Raw genomic sequence first — 20,314 nt, forward strand, 5'->3', positions numbered from 1 at the left:
ATTTTACCCCGCATGAGCATTTATTCCCTTTCATTTTTCAACAATGTTTAAAAATGTTGTAATTAATCAGATTACCTATTAAATGAAGCAGATGATTGAACTAAAACAGTTTTGTTCTCAGCAGGGAATTTTTTGTTTATTTGTCATATAGCAGTTTCTAATTACAGTGACCATTTTCACTTGATTTCGTACCTGAACTTGATAAATAGGAAAATAATTTCAGAAACTATCCAGAATCTTTTTCGGCTTTTACAAATCCGGATATAGTTATATTTTAGGATTAATACTTATGGCACTTTGCAAAAGTATTCACTCCTTTCCAATGATATCCAGTTTCGTTAAATTTCAGATGACGTATTCATTATCAAAACAAGAATGGTCAGCAAGAGCTCAAAAACTAAAATATTTTGTTTATGGACATATTCACCCAAGTCAATATTTGGTGGAAGCAATTTAGAATAGTGAGTATTTTCAGATGAGTCTCTACCAACTTTACACTGGGATGCTGTTTTATTTTCATCCATTCTTCTTCACAAACTTGCTCAAGATCTGTCAAGTTGTTTGGTTGATGGACAGTTATTTACTAGGCTTGCACTAGATTTTCCATCAGATTCAAAGAAGGACTTGAATATCGACAAATATTTTCAGTTGTGAAAAATATTACCCACATTTCTCAGCAGTTTTGGAGCTTGAGTTTCTACATGCTATTTATGTTTCTGCTCTGCCTTTGCATGTATGCACTGTATTTTTAGTTGCATGACTTAATCTGTTCTTTATTTTACTGCTGTGTTCTGCATGAGGTGCAAGCATTTTGGCAAGGTTGTCATTTAAAATGATTATTGGCATGATCTGGCCAAATAAAGTAATTAAGAAGATTAAGGGTGTTTCTGCATATTCTCTCATGGGTGTAACTAGGCTTTCTGTTTGGTATACAGGTAGGTAGAGTGTACACAGCAGCAGTGACTGAACTTCAGCCCTGGAAAGCTAACAAAGCAGTGGCAAGCAGGACAAAGACCTTCAAGGAAGGGTGACCTACAGTATGAGGAAATGTGTAACCCAAAGAGTTTGCAGAGGTGAGGGAGGTACAGCAACCCGTGACTCAAGAGTACTCCCAACGTGAGGAAGGTGCAGCAAATTGTGCAGGTCTTGTCACTAAGACCTGAGATAAATGGTGATGCACCTTTGCCTGAGCCTGCCTGAGATGACAATTTGTCATTGCTATACCAGCCTGAGCAATCAGAGGAGGAGAGAAGGGATGGAATGAAAAGGAAGGATCAAAAGGATCAGATGTTCTGGAACCTTTTTCCATAGAATGAAAAAGATGAAAGCCTGTCGGGAGGGAGAGAGGGGAGTGGAGTGGGAGATCTGGTCCAAAGCCCACTGTAAGAGTGAGAGAGGTTTTTTTTTTCAAACCAGGGAAAGCAGAGGACATTGGGTGCATGATGACACTGCTCTCCCTGTTAATTCCCGTCTGAAGGAGAGGGTGTAGCCTGGGTGACACCTCTGCTCTCCTTGCTCTATCTCTCTGTGGGAGATGACTATCTGCGTTCCCTGCAGTCTCCAGGGCATTAGACCCTAAGGGATGCTTGTTGGAACTGATGTCCTCCAGCCTGCCCTTGTTTGTGGCACGTTTATGGTCACCTTAGCAGACAAGACCCTCTAATCCTTGTAAAAACAAACAGTGGGTGATAATTGTATTTATAAGATAAATGGTGAATGGTGTTTCTGCATACAGTACACATTGGTTGGGATTTTTGAGTGTTTCATTTGCGTTGAGAACCTGAAAAGGCTAACTAAGTCACCTGGACTCCACTTAGTCAGCCATCATGTGTTTTTATGTGTGCAGATCCTCCCTGATTCAGGATATCTGCCTGTCACAATTGGAAAACGGAATGTTTAAGAATCACCAATACATAGTCAATTGTTTTTTAATTCTCAGCTATGTTCACCTGACCACCCACAGGTGAAAATTAGAAAGCCTAGGCACATTCCTTCAACCTGCACACCTTTGAGCAAATTGTGACTTAACACATCACAGGAAACATAGCCCAGTACTGGAGGTTCAGTGCCAACTGGAAGAGAGGTGCATCCCTTACCAACCACACTGCATAACCGCAAATATCCCGGAGGCAGCAATGATTACTGAGAACCAGCTAACTCCACCACCAAATTTACCATGGAAAGTGGAATCGCACTATGGAAAAATAGACAGGATCACATTCAACCAACCATTTGAATGGTGCAGTTGTTTTTCCAATACATTATGCACCTAATGCAAATCAATTTTCACATTCATTTACATGCCAATCTGACAGGCCTACATAGGTTCAAGCAAAGAAACCAGAACATGGTGGTATTTGCCTTTTTACTGAATCCATCTTGGTCAAACAGCCTCTTTCACTGCCCATTTCAGATCACTATTCAAGGCCAATTTCTGCACATGTTTTTAATCTGCAGAAATTCTTGTGGATATCTCTACTCTGGTAGTACTAAAATTACATTCCTGTTTGATCAAATTCCAAGATATCAGATTTGGCAATCTGAACATAGCATTTGAGAAACAGATATGATTTACAATGTTGAGGTTTTTTGGCAAAAATTTACATCAAGAAAATCAAGCCAAGGGGCTTAACTCAACACTGACTGTAAATCAGTAAAATAGCTTTCTCCATGTTTTGCACTGGAGAAAGTTAGGGATTAATTCAGAAGTCTGAAAATCTTGTGAATATACTTGTTTGACTAAAATGCATTACTGTTTTGTATAAATAATTCAAAGAACTCAATGATTGTTTTTGATTAATTTTGAAATAATGTGATTTGATGAAATTACAACTTCAGATAAGACCAATTTGCCTGAAAATCACAGAGAACTTGAAAACCGGAATACTGTCAACTCCTGTTTTATACTGTACTCTGAGGTACATTAATACCCTTCACTAATATATCAGCTATTTCACCTAATCTACACAATTCTACATAGTTCTTGTACACATATTCTGATTTTAAAACTCTCAGATGTTTTTTTTAAAAACAACTTAGATATTTTCTAAGCATTCTTCAACTTTGCACGAACCATAAACTTTATGACATTGACTCACAATTTTAGCAATGAATATAGCAACAGATTGCTGACAGGAAGTCACATTCTCCTTGAATAACCTGATACAGAGTGCCTTGAAAATGTATTGAGATCCTTCCTTTGGTGTCCGGTTTTGTGAAATTACATAATGATGCATTACACATCTTTTAGACTTAATATTTTATTGAAAAACCTGAATGCCCAAGCACAAACTGAAGACTTCTAAATTATAGCAAAAACTAGAGAACAAATTTAAATATACTGATTGCATAAGAATTCATACCTATTAACTCCACATTTGGTGGAAGCATTTTTGGCAGCTAATAATTTGCCCGTTCTTCTTTGCAGATTTGTTCAAGCTCTCTCACGGTTCTTGAGGATCACTTATGGACTGTAGTATTAAAGTCTTTCTTAGGCCCCTCCAGTGTGGTATTGGCCTGTATAGTCCTGCTAAAAGGCAACATAGTAGCGCAGTAACTGTAAAGGTCTGAAGCAGGTTTTCCTCTAAGATTTACTAATACTTTGGTCTGTCTGTGTTCCCATCAGTCTTGACAAGATTCTCAGTCCTGTTGATGAGAAACAGAATGATAACCTAATGTTGCCACCACCATGCGTGACAGTAAGGATGGTGTTGACCAACCGATCCACTTTCTTGAGTTTTCATCAGATGAAAAGCTTTGCATTTAGAACAAAAAGTTCCAATTTTGTCTTGTCCGACATGGGATATTAACTGGATATTATCCCAGTTAGACCCATGGACATTTCCTCCAATCTCAGGCACAGAATTCTACACCTGTTCCAAAGTCACTGTTAGCTTCACAGTGGCATCCTTAACCAGTTTCCTCCTTGACCTTCTGAACAATTTGAAGGGACACCTGATTCATCTAGGAAGCATCTGGCTTCCTTCCGTTTATTAATGATCACCTTCACCTACTGTACTTAATGATACATAAAGGGTCTTTGAAATGTTTTTTTATGCCTGAAATGTTTTTAGCATTTTGCCTGATCTGTACCTTAATACAACATTATCCACCTGTTGTTTTAAAAGCTTCTTGGTCTTCAAAGCTGAATGTTTACTTGAAATTGACTACATAACCAAGAGGCCTTGCAGAAACAGGTATTGATTAGTTACTCTGAAATTACACGAGTCACTAATACTTTTACACAGAGACTTGGTAAGGTAAGTTTGTGCATCTAAATTAATTTAGATTTGCAGCAGCAAAGGGTTTGAATACTTATGCAATGAAACTGTACAAGGTTCTAAATACTTTTGCAAGGCACTGTATGTCTCAGAGAATCGAAGAAAATAACAGTGCTAATATACTGTGAAAGAAATTCATGAAAGATACAAGAAGTTACAGACAATGACAGCAAACAACAACTTCAACAACACTTGAAAGGCAATAAGTGCAATACTAGACATATTTGGGGCTACAATAATAACTAAATTTCCTTCATTAAAAAATGTAAATTAAATAGTGCTGAAAAGCAGTGTTTCTTTTCTTCACCTTTCAGTATGAAATAAAATGAACGTTTGCTGAATGAGTGAAGATGTCACCCCACATGTACAGCTATTTTAAATTAAATAAATGTGACAGATGGACGCAGAACTTTCTAGCAGTGTGGGAGTGCACAGCCAAACAACTGTCAAGCAAACTTATTTCTCACAGTAGTATTAAACTAGGGAGGCCAAATTCCAGTCCTGAAGGGCTTCAGTCCAACAGATTTTATAGCTCTCGTGAAATCAGCAGCATCTTAAGAGCTGAGATGAACTGTTAAATTACTGCAATTACTGTAGGACAATAATCAATTCAATTGGCTTGTTAAGCACTGAGCTGGAAAGAAAACCCGTAGACACAGCTGTCCTAAAGGAAGACATCTAGGCATCTATGTGAAATTCCAGATATGCCCTAAATCTGTATTAAGGCATCACCTTGTTTTTGCTGAATGATTTTGCAGCTGTTCGCTTACTCATCTTTAGCCTTATTTACCCTACCCATTTGAAAATCTAAAGGAGGAACAGCCAAAACGTTAACTGTTTAAAGACCCAAGTTTCAATTAAAAAAAATTGTGACAGTTTAGGGGTGTCACATCACTACCAGCTGGGATCCTTCAATTGTATAATATTATGTACTACAGGAAAACAAGCCTCACGAATGCTCTTCTAGTATTGTTAACTATTCCAGTGAGTTTTATAGTGCAGCACAGAGTTCATCTTTCAACACACTTTCAAACCAGAAAAATCTATTTTACATCCTTCCTTGGAAAAATTCTGGTCTTTTCCCAAACCAGAAGACAAAATGTTGCCATTTTATAGGTTGAGAAAGAAGCTAATTGTTGAGAGCTGAGTCTCATTACTCAGCTAACCAAGTGTCCCTCCCTTTAAGGACAGGCATGGGAAACTACAAAATTCAGCAGACAGGGTTATAATGAGTAGAGACTTCTCAGAACTCTCTGTCCAAAAAATATGCTCTCTATAACACTGCCCTACATTCTGTTACAATATCCATGTAAAAATCTTATAAATCAATTTAAAAAACAAGTGATTTATTCTCAATGAATGCCACTTGATTTCTGTAAATTAATGTAAGAGTAAATAATGACATATGGTTTTATGGTTTTATGCCTGATCTATTCCACAGTTAAGGGTATTTCTATAATAAAGTGTTCCGGAATCCTAATTTCAGTGTCAGTTAATATGATTTTTCTGTACTGTATGTTCAGAAGGGATTGTTCATATCAAAGTAAGGACTGAGAATACCCACCACATATGCATAAGTATGTATTTTATTTTCTTAGGAACAGGACACACAAGTGGAGAAGAGTCCTCTAAGTTGTCTTCTGCAAACAGCTGCATAAGTTAATCTGACATTTTTATGACTGTTCGGATGCTGAAAAAAAACAGACAAAAATAAAAGTCAAGACATTAATTAGATTTCATTTTCACATTAAACAGCACTTAATATTCTGTTTGTTGTATTGTACAGTATGTCTGCCATTACTGCATTTACACTGACACCAAATGTCAGCTCCATTCTAAGCCACCTTCTCAACTGAGGTCACATTAGATTTCCCAGAAAGCAATCAAACCAGTGCAATATTTTGCTATTCCAGAACCGCAGAAATGTTTAGATTACACAATAACCTTCATTTAGAATGTTTTGTATTAATCTACCAAAAAAGTACAGTTTTTTAGATTTATAGTTGATCACATAGTAGGAAAAAAACAACCAACACATTAGAAATGTGGAAATGATTCTTGGAGTGCATTGTTGCAAACTATTTTCAAAGAATATTTCTAAAATAGCAAAATAAAATAAAAAACATTCAGACTATGGGCATTCTTGTAGTGTATAAGATACAATTCTAACATTTTGCAAGTCATGATGTTCTCTATGTATTAGAAAATTACTATTAACATCAGTTGGTGATACATACTGTAGAAATGCACTGTTTAGTACTACAGTTCCCTAATAAAGAAGATGTCTTAAGTTATATTTCTGCAAGTACAACAGCGACACACGAGCTTGTTTCCCAGTCTTGCTTATGACAAAATTTTCACAAGCAAAGAAGCACTTCAGAACATGCTTCATATATCTGATATAACACTGCATACAGTTTCCTGGTACAATTTAAACCAGTCTACATTACTGAGAGTACTGAGAAAATACAAGAAATAGAAAAGAGGCTGGGAAAAAAAACTAGTGGCTGCCATGTCACATTGATAAGTACTGTAGTTCAGTTCAGTTCTGTATTTACACTGCAGTGAGTATGTGTGCTTCTGTAGGGAGAGCAGCACAGTGGTTTAGTGCTCAAGTTGAGCCCTACAGTCCAGAGATTGTCTGGCATTGCCACTGAGTCTGGGTTATATTTGTTATCAGCCGACTGTGGCTAACTGACATAAGCATTGGTGCAGAAGTGGCTAAGCTTTGCTGTAGTTGAGTAAGCTTCAATTGGCCAAGATTGTTCTCCACAGTGACAGAAAGCAGAAAATGGCACATTCCAATGAGAAGAATACACAGTCATCATTACTCCTGCGGTGGCACAACTACTGTGGTTGGAGAAAGATAATAATGGTAATGAGGATTTGTGGATTTTTTTAAAAAAGGTTAGATTTACACTTAAGGCCTAACAGAACACATTTTTTTTGATTCACAAGCAGAGTCCTGTGTAAAAGATCCTTTCCCTGGAAACTTTTTTTTACAAAAACGTGTTGGGTCATTATCCCTTTTAGAAATCAGTGAATGTAGCCAAAATAAAGTATGAGTAAATGATCAGTCAGAGACAAAATAGTGAAGAGTCCATTGACCCTTGTCAAGAATCTTGCACAAATAAAAGGAGCAAATTTCACTTCTTACATTTTAGAATTGCGTAATTTAGAGAATCCAAGCCTAAAACATTGATAGTTAAAAATCAAAGGACTGCATATTAGTAAAATTGTGGTGTGATCCTGACATGTCTATATACAGTAGTAATGATGCTATACTATAGATGCTGTGCTTCTAATGAAAATTGTATTAAAGGTGTAAAATGGTAAATTTGAAATGAATTTTTACATTACAAATTCCCAATGGCAATGAGACATATGAAGAAATCTACTGGTTACTCGGTGAAGTGCATAATTTTTAAAGAAACAAATCATTAGGACAAAAGACCTCAGACAAAATTTCTGAAGAAGGAAACTGATATTTATCTCTTCAAAGCTTTCCCAGACTTTCCTAAGTTCTTAAGACACACCTAAGCATGAAGCATGAGAGATGAGGTCATTATTAATGCACACCTTAAAACATTTAACACTTTAATGGTGTTCTAATTTACAGGTATTTGTATATCATAACATGTATATCTCCTTAGTAAATATTACCTTATACAGTAGAATTTTGTATGTCCTTTATATAACAACTTGTGAATATGACCTATTGTCTTGGAGAAGAAAAGGGTAAATGATTATGTATTGCTAAAAGTTGCCCTTTGTCTGTTATTTCCACAGTGATTCCAACCTTTACATCCACACATACAGGCTTTGTATTTTTTGTTTTGGTTTGGATATGGGAATGAGCAAATATAATACCCTAACATTCCCCTTAACTGAGCCATGATTGAGTAATTGAAACATTACCAATACTATAGACCGATTCTCATTTTTTGCTACCTTTTCCCACTAGTCATGAGGTCAAAGGCCTCATTCACTCTGTCCAAAGGCAAAGTGTGGCTCACAAACTCGTCCAGCTTCAGCCTCTTTGCCATGTAATCCTCCACCAGCTTGGGCACGCTCTCCACACTCTTCCAGCCTATGAGAGACAGCATCAATATACTTTGCATTAACCCACAGAGCAAAGTGTTATACATCTGTGTTAGACAAGCTACATTCATCCAAACATAACACATATGTGCAGTAAGACTCACTCACCCACCCACATGGTGTAAATACTACACCCATCGATGAAGCCACACAAAAATATGAGATTGGTTAAACCTTTCTGAGACAGAGCTTCTTCACTTTGTTCTGATCAATTGCAATAAGTCCACCCATCAATCTATTTACTACTTTATCCAATACAGGGTTTAAGGGGCCTATCTCAGTAAGCAACAGGTGCAAGACAGGATACACCCTGGATGAGATTCCAGGCCATCACAGATCATAATAAATCACAACTGACTGAGGAGCTTATACAGTAGCTTGGAATTTGTGAGTTCGTATTTGAGATATTTTTGAAAGCATAGTTTTTGGGAGACAGTTTTTGGAAAAAGTCAGAGAGAAAATTTTTTTGGGAAAGAATTTTGAGAAGGGTCTCAGAGAGAGACGCTGCCCAGCATTTATAGTGTGTATAATCAAAGAATAGAATAAGTCTAGTTAGTAAGATGAGACTTTCTTATTTTTCTTGCACTGTTAGTAAAGAGCAACAGAATTTGTAACTTATGATGGCATTTGTGTGTGTTTTAACTTGTTTTAACTTAATTTGTGTGCCTTTTAAAAAGACCACCCCCAGTGTGTTACAGCATTGTTAACAACTGTGTATTGTATCCTTTGTATCTTTGTATACATGTCGGCATGTGTTATGGTTGACATTCCTTATTCCCAACAAGTATGCTTGGAATTTATTGTTCCAGTTTCTAAATGTTTCGGTTAATTCAAAACATCTTCACTACAATGTACACCATTATCAAGCATTCTGACATTAATTTTCAGGATTGGGTTTTGATAACAGTAGCCTTGGTTTTGCAAATACTATGGCTTTATTATAGTTCAAATGCACCTTCTGATATTTAAAGCTCTCTGTAATTTAACTAATCTCTGACAATTATACTTGACAGCAGAGCAGGTCACATATCCATTCATTTTCTAACCCCTTCATCCAATTCAGAGTTGTGGAGCAGTCGGACACTGTCCGAGCTAGAAAGCATCCCATCCAGGCTGCCCTGTGGAGGGGATAACAGTGCATTCACAGACACAGATACACTCTGACACCAGGGCCCATTAACCTTCAAGTTTGGCTTTGCGCTGTGAGGGGAGGTAACTGGAGCAGCCAGCGAACACAGAGAACATACAAACTCCACACAGATAGCACCCGAGTTCCAGACATGAACCCAGGCCCCCAGGACTGTGAGGCAGCAATGCTAACCACTGTGCCACTGTGCCCCCAGAGGACATACAGTATGTCAACTACATCTGCTCTACACTAAATCTTGCATAATATATCAAGGCAAAACAATGAAAAGAAAATTGCCAGTGGTTCTTAATCCTGGTACTTGAAACATCTGCACATTCTTTTGATCCAGATGAGTTCTTAATTGCAATTTTCGATTTGTGATGCATTTTTAAAATTGTGCTGCTCTCTTAAAAAAGCCATTGTTCTCAAGGTATTACCAGTTATTCACTATAGAACCTCTCTCAAGTGGGTCTATTACTAAATTGGAAATGTAACTAATAGTACCTCCTCAGAAAGAAAAAAAATGCTCTTTGTGAGAATGATTCTACACTATTAAAACTGTATCTGTTAATTATAAATTGATCACTTATTAAGATGTTAAGCAACATCTTACAACATCTATCTTTTAAGATAGAAAAAAGAGCTGAGACGTCTTAACAGGTAAACAATCAAACACCAATTAACAAGTCACAAGTCACAAGACACAAGTATCAGCATACAGAATTACTGAATTGTCTTCAGATAAAGATATTTGTTTAATTTCATCTCGGTTCGAACGTGTTCGATTGGAGTTTTTTAAACACCAGTTACAATTTTATGTATTTTAACAAAAAGTTTAGCTATTAAAATGAAAACACAGCAAACTTCACCTCCAAAGTAAGTGCCTTTCCAATTGCGTCCAAATATTAATTGAAGAGGCGAGGTAGAGACTTCATGCATTTCATTCCAGCCAACAATGACACTAGTTCCCCAGCCTTTGCGACATGACTCAAGGGCAGATTTCTGAAACAGAAAAGAAGCATCTGTTCAAAATGTGCAAATAAATCACGAGACATCTCTCAAAACAAAAGTTATGGGTATTACACACTATCTACAGCATACTTTAACACATTGTACAGAATACAGAGGGAGGCAACCAACACTTCATATGTCATCGATCAGAAAATGCTTGCAGGAAAACTCATTTACACATCTGTAGATCTTATACAACGGCACACCTTCTTACTTTAAAATCAATAGCTTTCAAAATTAAAATAGTTTAAAACAATATCCTGTTGTAGGAGAATGTTTAGAGCTGATATGCCAGTTTGGTCAAGAGTCAAGTTTGATACCAAGAATAAACAAGTCTGACAGTAGATAAGATGCATAATAAAGTATTAATTTGCTGTAAACAGTGTTGAAAGTTGATATATAAAGTCTAAACAAACTCTAGATCATAGCAACAGCTGGACACCATGTCATATGGACGTCATCACTTTTTACATTCAAATAAAATGCATTTAAAAGCCCAAATGTTTCATTAGTCATCTACATAAGCAAATGTATGTTAGTCCAAAATGTTTAATAATTCCACATTTAAATCAATGGGGTCTCTTGGTACATAAAACTTTTAAAAGTGAACATCTTCCCTACTGAACTCACCATGACAGAGACGTTCCCAACACACTCGAAGGAGAAGTCCACTCCGCTTTTGGTCATCTCAGCCAGGACCTCCTGGATGGGTTTGCTGTGGTCGTTAGGGTTGACAAACTCAGTGGCGCCGAACACCTTGGCCTTCTCAAACTTGTCCTTGTTGATGTCGACTGCAATGATCCGAGAGGCTCCGGCAGCCTTGCAGCCCATCACAGCAGCCAGACCCACAGCTCCCAGGCCGAACACTGCACAGGTTGAACCGGGCTCTACCTGTGGGCCGGGACAGAAGAGTTCAAATACCAAGCTTAAACACCAACCTGTCCTCAACTACAACATGCGTATTGACTTTATGTTAAATCTCTCACGAATCCCATAATGAAATTTCCGAGTGATGCAAACTTAATGTTATATACACAAAGAGCAAGCAATGTAACCCTCCATGGCTGAACCACACAGAGTAAACGACATAATGTGGTCACCACCAACATCCATCCGGGCTCCCTTTTACACTTAGTGCCACCTCTGCATATCATCTCGTAATTTTTCACTTAAAGTTATAAATAACCCAATTAGTCAGGGAAGTGCTCAAGTGATTCTAAGACTGCTGTGATTGATCTTCACTCACAGCTTTTATACTTGTATTGCTGTCTTGACCTTAAATGTTATTAGGGAAACATAGAATGAGCATTAAAAAAATCAAATGAATTGTTTACTGTATATTTTTATGTGTATGCTATATTTGTTGTTTATCCTAACTATAGGGTCTTGAAATGTATTTTCATTAAGCAAATCGTTTTAATGTATAAATATAATGAATGATAATCCTCTATACTGTATACCGTATGTTCACACAGTGGCTAAGATAGGGTTGTTTACTTAACAATGTGTGGAATAATGTAACCTTTACATAAGTCAGGGATGGAGTTTACTATACTCAATTCCACCCTAAAACAAAATTCAACAACTAACCTGAATTGCAGTTCAGTCTAAACCCTGTCATGATTAAAGCTGCAACTGACATGGTATCAATTCCACTTGGAGTTCACACATGGCTATGGAGATACAGCACCACTCAATGGTATTTAATAATATGTGAAATCTCCTGTTTCTCCTTCTCAATCAGTAGCTCTTGTAGCCTGAATAGTTTTTACTATTTGCTTTTTTCTTCTTTTTCTGATGCACCAGCCACTGCCTGGAAACCTGGAGACTTTCAAAATTAATACATTAGCCAGGTCTGCTATAGTCTTCAGTGATGTCCAAGAAACATACTGTATACATATAATTATAATTATGGTTTTTCAGAGGTTGTCTATATAAGTGTTCTTACACATACTGCAGCACACTGATGAAAAACCCGGGTATTCTGCTATTTTACAAATGCTGGCATCATGTGTTAGACCATTTCCTCTACTCTGGATATGCAATGGCCCCTTTGAAACATACCAATTTCTATTATTTTGATAGTATAGTGAATTAAAAGAATTCTAGAATAGTTGTAAATTAACAGTTATTTTGGAATGTGGTCAAACAACACCTGAACAGTGGCAACAAAAAAAATAATATCCAATGTGCTGGAATCTTGAACAAATCAAGGAATGCATCACACTTTTCAAATGCATATGAAGAATGAAGAGATAAGAGAGACGCCCGGGAAGTGAGATAATAATATCATTTTCTTGTTTTTGTATGTTTTTGCAAACTATGCAGGCTTGACGTAGGCTTTGTGTTCAAATATATATAAAGATGCTGCCTGTCCTTGGTCAGTAAGATAAGGGGCATGTATTTGGTAAGCTGGCTGTATGCCAAGAATATGAAAAGAACTAACTGTTGTCTAGTCTGCAACTTAGATATAATTAATTGGCAGGTGTTGCTGTAATATCATTTGTTTAGAATATGTCATAGTAACTCTTTTTGTTTTAAGGTATAAAGGACCATCTTCAGCTACATATTTTTTAAGTCTGGTGGTTGCAAGCTGGACTTCCATATGCATATGAATAAAGAGACTTCTGCTTCACAGAACACCTGAACTTTGTCTTTTGTTTGACACTACACATGCAATTAAAAAGTTCACTACAGTCCAGATGTATGTTCCATATTACCAGTGCAAAAGATGACATTTGTATGCTACACATTCCAAAATCATGACATACCTTTTTGATTATCTAATAAACTTTTCTTGAATCACTATTATTGAAATCACTTTCTGTTAACTGCATATCTCACTCCACATTCTGCAGCTAAATTACAACCCCTGATATATGAAGTAAAGATATCTATAAAATGTAATTGTGATAAACATTTTATTTCAGGAATACTTGTGCAGTAGTGATGAACAGTGATGTTTCTTGACATCACCACAATGCATTTCGAAAGCCCTCAAAATCAGGTATGAACTGGTATTAACCTGAAGTCTACCACAACGTGAATTAATTAATTTGATTTATTGTAAGGCTTCAAGCAGACGAGCAGCAGTCACCTTGGCAGTGTTGAGTGCAGCACCATACCCAGTTGGAATTCCACATCCTAGTAGGCACACTTTATCAAGGGGAGCGTCGGCTCGAATCTTGGTCACCGAGGTGTCTGGAACCACAGTGTATTCAGAGAAGCTGCTAACGCCAATGAACTGATAGATCTGCTGTCCCTTGCAGGTTATCCTGCTGGTACCATCTGCCATCACACCCTGTTGTGTATTTTCCCTGCAAATTAAAAAAGTAAATATATGTGGCCAGTTAAGTAAACCTTTTCCCATTGTTGCCAGGCTCTCTGTTTAGGTATTGAGCAGTAGATTTGAACAGCAAACTTAGACTTTGATATCACCACATATCAAAGGTACAGTATAAGCTCATAACCATAGCAACAGTTTTGACAGCACTCTATTAAATATGTATTTATGCATTTTTCATTTATACCCATCCAATTTTGAACTGCCAATTGTATCTATGCTTTAGGTTTCAGCAAAACCTCCTGTATTGTATGTTCAGGAATAAAAGAGAGCTTTTCCTGTCCACCCTAGCACTGAGCCATTCAAATCTTGACATGCTTTATACTGTAGAACCTTACAGGACTGCCAACTGGCAGCTGCCAACTTGAGAAGCCTTCAAACATCATGGAAGTTGCAGGAGTCATTATTTCACCAACTGCCAAGACAGCTCTTATACCAACTTATCACACCCCTATCTATAGCAATGTTAAGCCCATTGTCACGATCATAAACCCCTCCTTTTAAGAACGCTCTAGCCCTTCCTTGTTTACTGCAGGTTTCCTGCACCTGCCTCCAGTTCCAGCCCCTTTCCTATAAGTGCCAGACGTTCCTGCCAATCTGGGCTCAGCTTTGGAAGATGGGACGCCTGGAAGCCCACCTACCAGCGAGTCCAGGAGGGGCTGGATGGCATAGGCTTCACAATGGCATCCTGACCATCTGGGTCCGGGAGTGCCTGGCCTCATTACCCCCTTTTATTCTTCTGACCCTTCGCCGGATCCCGCTCTGGCTTTTAACTCTTGTCTGGTTTGTCAGGATAGATCACCCGGCTTTGGACATTGGAGTCTGATCAAGGACTCCCTTTGGATTTGTAGCTTTGCCTTGGAACACCCCCCCTGAACACCAGAGCACCTTGGACATGCCCCCTGTTCTTCTTCAGTCCCTACCCTAGTCCCTTTTTCCCCGTGTTTTCTCACTCCTCTCTGGATTCTGCTGTCTGCATAGGGTCCTGAAAAATGCTTCGTGACACTCATTGTACATCACCACCTGGGCAATCAATACTACTAAGAAAATCTTCACCTCTACACACTTATAAAGACTTATAAAGGGACATTACATGACTGACATAAGAAAAAAGACTTAAGATTACCAGTTCTTGTCACATAAATTCGTTTTAGGACTCAGGCAGCACTCGCATTCTCCACACTGTGGCAGGAAGAGGGGAATGACTGTGTCTCCTGAAAACAAGAGCATGTTTAGGATGCAGTGCACTGTTCAGCATTAAATAAAGGGAAACAAAATTCTGGATATGGTAAACTTACAAATTATGACAGTAAAGGACTGAAAAATGTATTGTGCAAACAAAGTCTCTTATTAAAATGATCATGGAGCTACTTTGGAGTCCTCAGTTATTAGATGGGTTTTATACTAGCATGTTTCAAACAGTCTATAACAGTTCAGGACAAGTTCAGGACAGCAGCTGTCCAACATATCCTTTTCTGGACAACCATCTTGTTCCCCATAAACTCTGGTAATCCTTCTGCAAAACAGATTCCTACTGGAATACCAGTGAAGATGCCAACCTGGATCACATAGAGCTCTGTTTGTCTTTCTAAGATGACTCCAACACATTACATGAAAGATCCTTCTCAATACTTATGGTGTTAAGGCACAAAACAATCTAGCGCTTTTCAATACAATTAAGACAGAATTTCCATTGGTCAGTTAAAAGAACTGTTTTGCAATGATTGACATTATCTGATCTGATACAGATAATAACCTAACATTTTGCTTCACCGACCTAAAAAATTCTGAAAACATGTCTTTGATTTCCTGTATTAAGGATGTTCTGAAAGTATCCCAGCTACACACATGTTCTACAGCATATCAGCTTTGTGGGATATGTACTGTAGATGTTAAAGTGTAACTGTATCTTGTGATAAAGTTCTGGTAGAAATAGATCTGCACATAAATACAATTTTATTTTTTACAAACCTGCAAAAAAACAGGGAGAAGTTTATTTAAAGGATTAGATAAGAGGAATTCACGAGAACCTTTTTTTTGCTGCAGGTAATCATCATTTCCACAGGGTGTGCATAAAGTTGATCACTTTTAAGTAACAAAATAATGTAAATACATTTAAATAAATGCTCAACATCAATAACACCCTCTATTAAATAAATTGTAAAATATCCATAGTATATTAAATAGATATGTTGAAATTAGTTACTTTATACTAACATTCATCCATTTTCTAACCACGTTCTCCAATTCAGGGTGCAAGCAATGGGCACAAGGCATGGTACACAGGACAGACACACAGAAACAAACACACACAAACTTTTTTTACTATGCACTAAATTGAAGAGCCTGCACGTTATGAAAAAATGAGGACGTATGGAAGACTAAATTTTTATAATGGCCACATTTTTATGGTCTGTTCCAAACCCACAGTCAGTTCTTTTAATTCAGTGTGTGTGAATAACAATTTACATCTATGTAGATTTTGTGTTTTGAAATAAGCTATAGAAAAGACATTGTTGAAAAAATATCACTGGAACTGCGGTCCTATTTAGGTTGTCTCACGCCGATTGCTTACAAAGAAGAAGTGGTTAGAAAATGGATGGATGGAAATATCATTGGAAGGAGTGAAGACTTTATGCGGGGCACTGTATGTAATTTGTACCAAGAGACATCTCACACGCCCACATGAGATTTATAATGAGATTTTTAAATAAATCAACACTACACTTAAAAACGTGGACTAAATATGACTAGGCAAAATATGAAATGTGAACACAGAAACTGAGACGTAAATAATAAGAACTACATATTTTATGTACCTAGCCATCAGACCATAACGGCCTCACCTGGTGTAAATTTTGTGACGCCAGGACCAACACTTTCCACAATTCCAGCTCCTTCATGTCCCAGAACCATGGGGTAGGGTCGGGTTTGGTTCACTTTAGTCATCTCAAACACGTAGGTCCAGTCAGTGTGACACACTCCACTGGCTGCAATCTGTAGCATTATACAGCGGGCAGATTATTCCCTTTTTATACTGTATTTACAGTATTAGCACAGTTATTGGCAATTACTTAACATATCAATTAAAAATCTTCCGAACTACTAGATTTAAGTTACTTTGGTTGTAAAATTTAAAATTAATTAATCCTGTCAATTGAAGGTGGCATTTTATTTTAGCATGCACTTAACCCAAAGCAAGAACTTTTCATAAACCCTTGTAGTGAAAGAAATTTAAAATGTATTCAATGACAATAAATACATATAGTCAACATACTCTGTAAAATGTTTAAGATATTAAAATACCATATGCACCAATGCTTTGTAACAGGTTGCAGGCAGGATATACGGTATACTGTATATTTCTAATCATACAAAATAATTTCAGATGAATTACCATTCATATTATTCATAGAGGCACTCATTACAGGAACACAATATAAAAACACTTTGCATGCCTTCATCATTGATTTGTCTTTTTTTAATCAGTCTTTTTATTATCTTGGTCAAGACAAACGAAATCATTATCAGTCAAAGGAATGGTATTTTTGGGATATTCTCACACAAATCCTAGATATCAAGCCAAAAGAGCCTTAGGCATTGCTTTCCATTCCCAGTACGAGTTGGTTTCATGGTGTGGTATGCAATGGCTGGAGCCTCACCTTGATACGAACTTCATGAGCCTTGGGCGGAGCCACCTCCACTTCCTCGATAGACAGGGGCTTCCCAGGCTCCCAGGCCACTGCTGCCTTACACTGAATCACCTGTAGAGCATGTTTTCGTGATGTTGCAATTTGTTAATCTGTTAGTTTATTTAAATAATTTATGCTACATCAGGGGCAGCATGGTGGTGCAGTGGTTAGCATTATTGTCTCACAGAGCTGGGGCCCTGGGGTACTACAGTATGTGCGCAGAGTTTGTATTTTCTCAATCTTTTAGCCTGGGTTTTCTCTGGGTACTCCGGTTTCCTCTCACAATCCACTAACTTAATGGTAAAAGGCTTGAATTGAGTGTTAAGAATATTTTGTTTAAATCTTAATATAACGCAATATAACAAAATTTATTTTACATACGAAGGTCATAGATCTGGTGGGCTCTTGTCATCACACTGCATACTTTCCACATTCTGTGATGGAGTATTCATTTATTCATCCATCCATTTTCTAACTGCTTCATTCAATTTCAATTCAGGATCGCAGGGAAGGCGGAGCTGATCCCAGCAAGCAACGGGCACAAGGCAGGATACACCAGTCCATTGCAGGGCACCCAGACACGCACACACACACTCCAGGGCCAATTTTCCCAGAAGCCAATTAACCTACTGTACCAGCATGTCTTTGGACTGCGGGAGGAAACCAGTCTTGTTCACAGAGTGCCGTTGTGCTTTCCAGTAAGATGTGGCTTAGTGATAATGGATGTAAATTTAAACAGCAAAAATCTTAATGTCTCTCAAGTACTTAATTGGAATACTTAATTTACAATGATGCAACACCCCCAACCCAGCCCTCTCAACACTCAGATAAACCGGAACTAAGGGCTTTGAATAGAAATATGACATGCAGCTAATGTAACTGTTTACAGGTTCTACTGGAAGTAGAACACTATAATGACCTTTGTAACACGGTTAGGAATCTCACTTGGAAAAGTACTGTACACAGTATCACTGGGGTACATTATCTCAAACAAGTCAGACTTCTTAGTACTGCATAACCCTTTTTGTAACTCTGACTAATATTTACATGATAATGTGATTATATACTGAGACTGGTCTTATTCCTAGGAAGGGTGAAAATCAACCTACAAAAGCAAATGTACTTTTTAAGTCAATAAAAATAATACCTTTCCGGCTGTTCCCATGGTGTTTCTTTAGCCAGCCAAGAGCACGTTTAAACAGCTGATCTTTGGCCAGCGTGAACCTGTGAGACAGTGTTACTAATGGGAGATATGACATTTAAATGAAAAGATAAGTGTTCTAAATAACAACACGCAGCCGGCCAGCGTAAACTGTTCTAAACACAATGCTAAGGATTCAGAAGAACTGCAAATTTAGTAAATATAACATTGCAGTATTTTTTATGAGATCCCATGTAAAACGTAAGGAACCAAAAGCATCTTAAGCCCATTAAGATCAGGATAGTCGTGGAACATTCGTGTGACTGTGGGTGACGAAGCAATAAGATTTAGTTCTTTCTTTTGTAGCACAGACAGCAACAATAAAATGCACGTCCACTTTATTTTAATCAATACAGCATAATTTGTCACGTAAATTAATAACTTCTACAGGGAATCATTTTTGCAAGATTTGTTGTATCGCAAATATTGAGAATGAACGGCTATAACCGGTGCTCTAAATGTAGTTCGCAAAATACGGACTTCAGACTTCAGACAGCTATTGATTTATGTATTCGGGTTGCATAACCTGTAAGTATGTTATGTTCAGTAATATGAACAATTAAAGAAAAATAGTTCATTAACTGAAATAATAACAGCTACAGGTATAATATGTTCTCACAGTTATGAAAAAGCGAAACAACCCCAGGGATTGATACACAAAAACTTTGCGTTTCAAAATAAGGACAAAACTTTTTACCATACCCCTAGATTATGGCATGAACTTTAGCATTACTGTTTTCAAAAGAAAATTCGACAAAAAGAAAAAAACACAGTAGGGCTGAATGTAAAAAAAAAAAATCAGATTACCTTAAAATGCAAGCATTACTGTAAGACCTCACAAGTTTGTATCCCCACCTGAATACACGACTTCCTCTTTCAAAGGACCTCTGTAGGCACCTCAGAGTCTCCAGTACTGCCTGTTGTACTAGAGTAATACAGCAGTACAGGGTATAAGAAGCTAAAAAGAGCTTCAATTATTATTATTATTATTATTATTATTATTATTATTATTATTATTATTATTATTATTATTATTATTATTATTATTAACTTAGCTGTTAACTGTCAGTGTCTGCAAGGCAATATTTCACTGTCATACTTTTATACATTACAGACTGCATTTTTAATATAACCACTAACATAGACGTGGTGCACTGTACAGATTACTTACCTATAGAACTGTATTTTGTGCCTGCACAGAAAATGGATTTTAGCCGTACGCTTGCTTTCAATTTTTCCACCTTTCAGTTTTGCTGGGTTTTAAATATGGGATTTCGTGATTTAGCAAAACGAAAAGCTGTTGTTTTTTTTGTATTGCGAGAGATTAAGTGGAGCTTTTTATTTTAAAAAAAATGTTCCTCTAGTTAGGACTAACATTCCGATGGGGGCAGTGATGTTTAGTTATCATTTGACAGTAATCAGTCTGCGGGTATTGCAATTTTGAGTGTACATTGAAAGATAAAAATAATGGCAGTAAAATTCATACATCAATATTTGTTAGAGCCACCTTTTGCCGCAATAAGTTTTAAGTGTTCTGGGGAAGATAGCAGCATAATT

General features: G+C 37.2%; 1 protein-coding gene across 5 annotated transcripts; it reads right to left on the reverse strand.

Moving 5' to 3' along the window:
- Positions 1 to 5,848: 5,848 nt before the first annotated feature.
- LOC148677839 (alcohol dehydrogenase class-3-like) lies at positions 5,849 to 19,945 on the reverse strand. 5 transcript variants are annotated; one of them, XM_088627154.1, is made up of 11 exons: positions 19,929 to 19,945; positions 19,565 to 19,682; positions 18,704 to 18,780; positions 17,527 to 17,628; positions 16,711 to 16,861; positions 14,991 to 15,078; positions 13,619 to 13,838; positions 11,152 to 11,412; positions 10,380 to 10,512; positions 8,232 to 8,370; positions 5,849 to 5,970 (listed from the first exon to the last, which is right to left on the reverse strand). In XM_088627154.1, exons 3-11 carry the CDS (start codon positions 18,719 to 18,721, stop codon positions 5,940 to 5,942), a joined length of 1,143 nt encoding a protein of 380 aa, XP_088483280.1. In that variant the 5' UTR covers positions 18,722 to 18,780; positions 19,565 to 19,682; positions 19,929 to 19,945; the 3' UTR covers positions 5,849 to 5,939. The 5 variants fall into 5 exon arrangements, with proteins under 5 accessions (XP_088483280.1, XP_088483282.1, XP_088483273.1 ...); XM_088627156.1 differs by lacking the exon at positions 19,929 to 19,945 and having other exon boundaries at positions 18,704 to 18,796; positions 19,613 to 19,682; XM_088627147.1 differs by lacking the exon at positions 19,929 to 19,945 and having other exon boundaries at positions 18,704 to 18,796.
- Between the last annotated feature and the right edge of the window lie 369 nt (positions 19,946 to 20,314).

Source organism: Lepisosteus platostomus, chromosome 1, assembly GCF_059453375.1.
Source record: "Lepisosteus platostomus isolate fLepPlt1 chromosome 1, fLepPlt1.hap1, whole genome shotgun sequence".
Lineage (NCBI taxonomy): Eukaryota > Metazoa > Chordata > Actinopteri > Semionotiformes > Lepisosteidae > Lepisosteus > Lepisosteus platostomus.

What these genes read in the sequence shown, in the direction of transcription:
- LOC148677839 (XM_088627154.1), bottom strand. An exon ending in CTGCACTCAACACTGCCAAG is followed by an intron (nt 11,413 to 13,618) that starts GTGACTGCTGCT and finishes CCCGGCCCACAG; the next exon opens with GTAGAGCCCGGTTCAACCTG. An exon ending in CTCATGACTAGTGGGAAAAG is followed by an intron (nt 5,971 to 8,231) that starts GTAGCAAAAAAT and finishes GTTTTTTTTCAG; the next exon opens with CATCCGAACAGTCATAAAAA.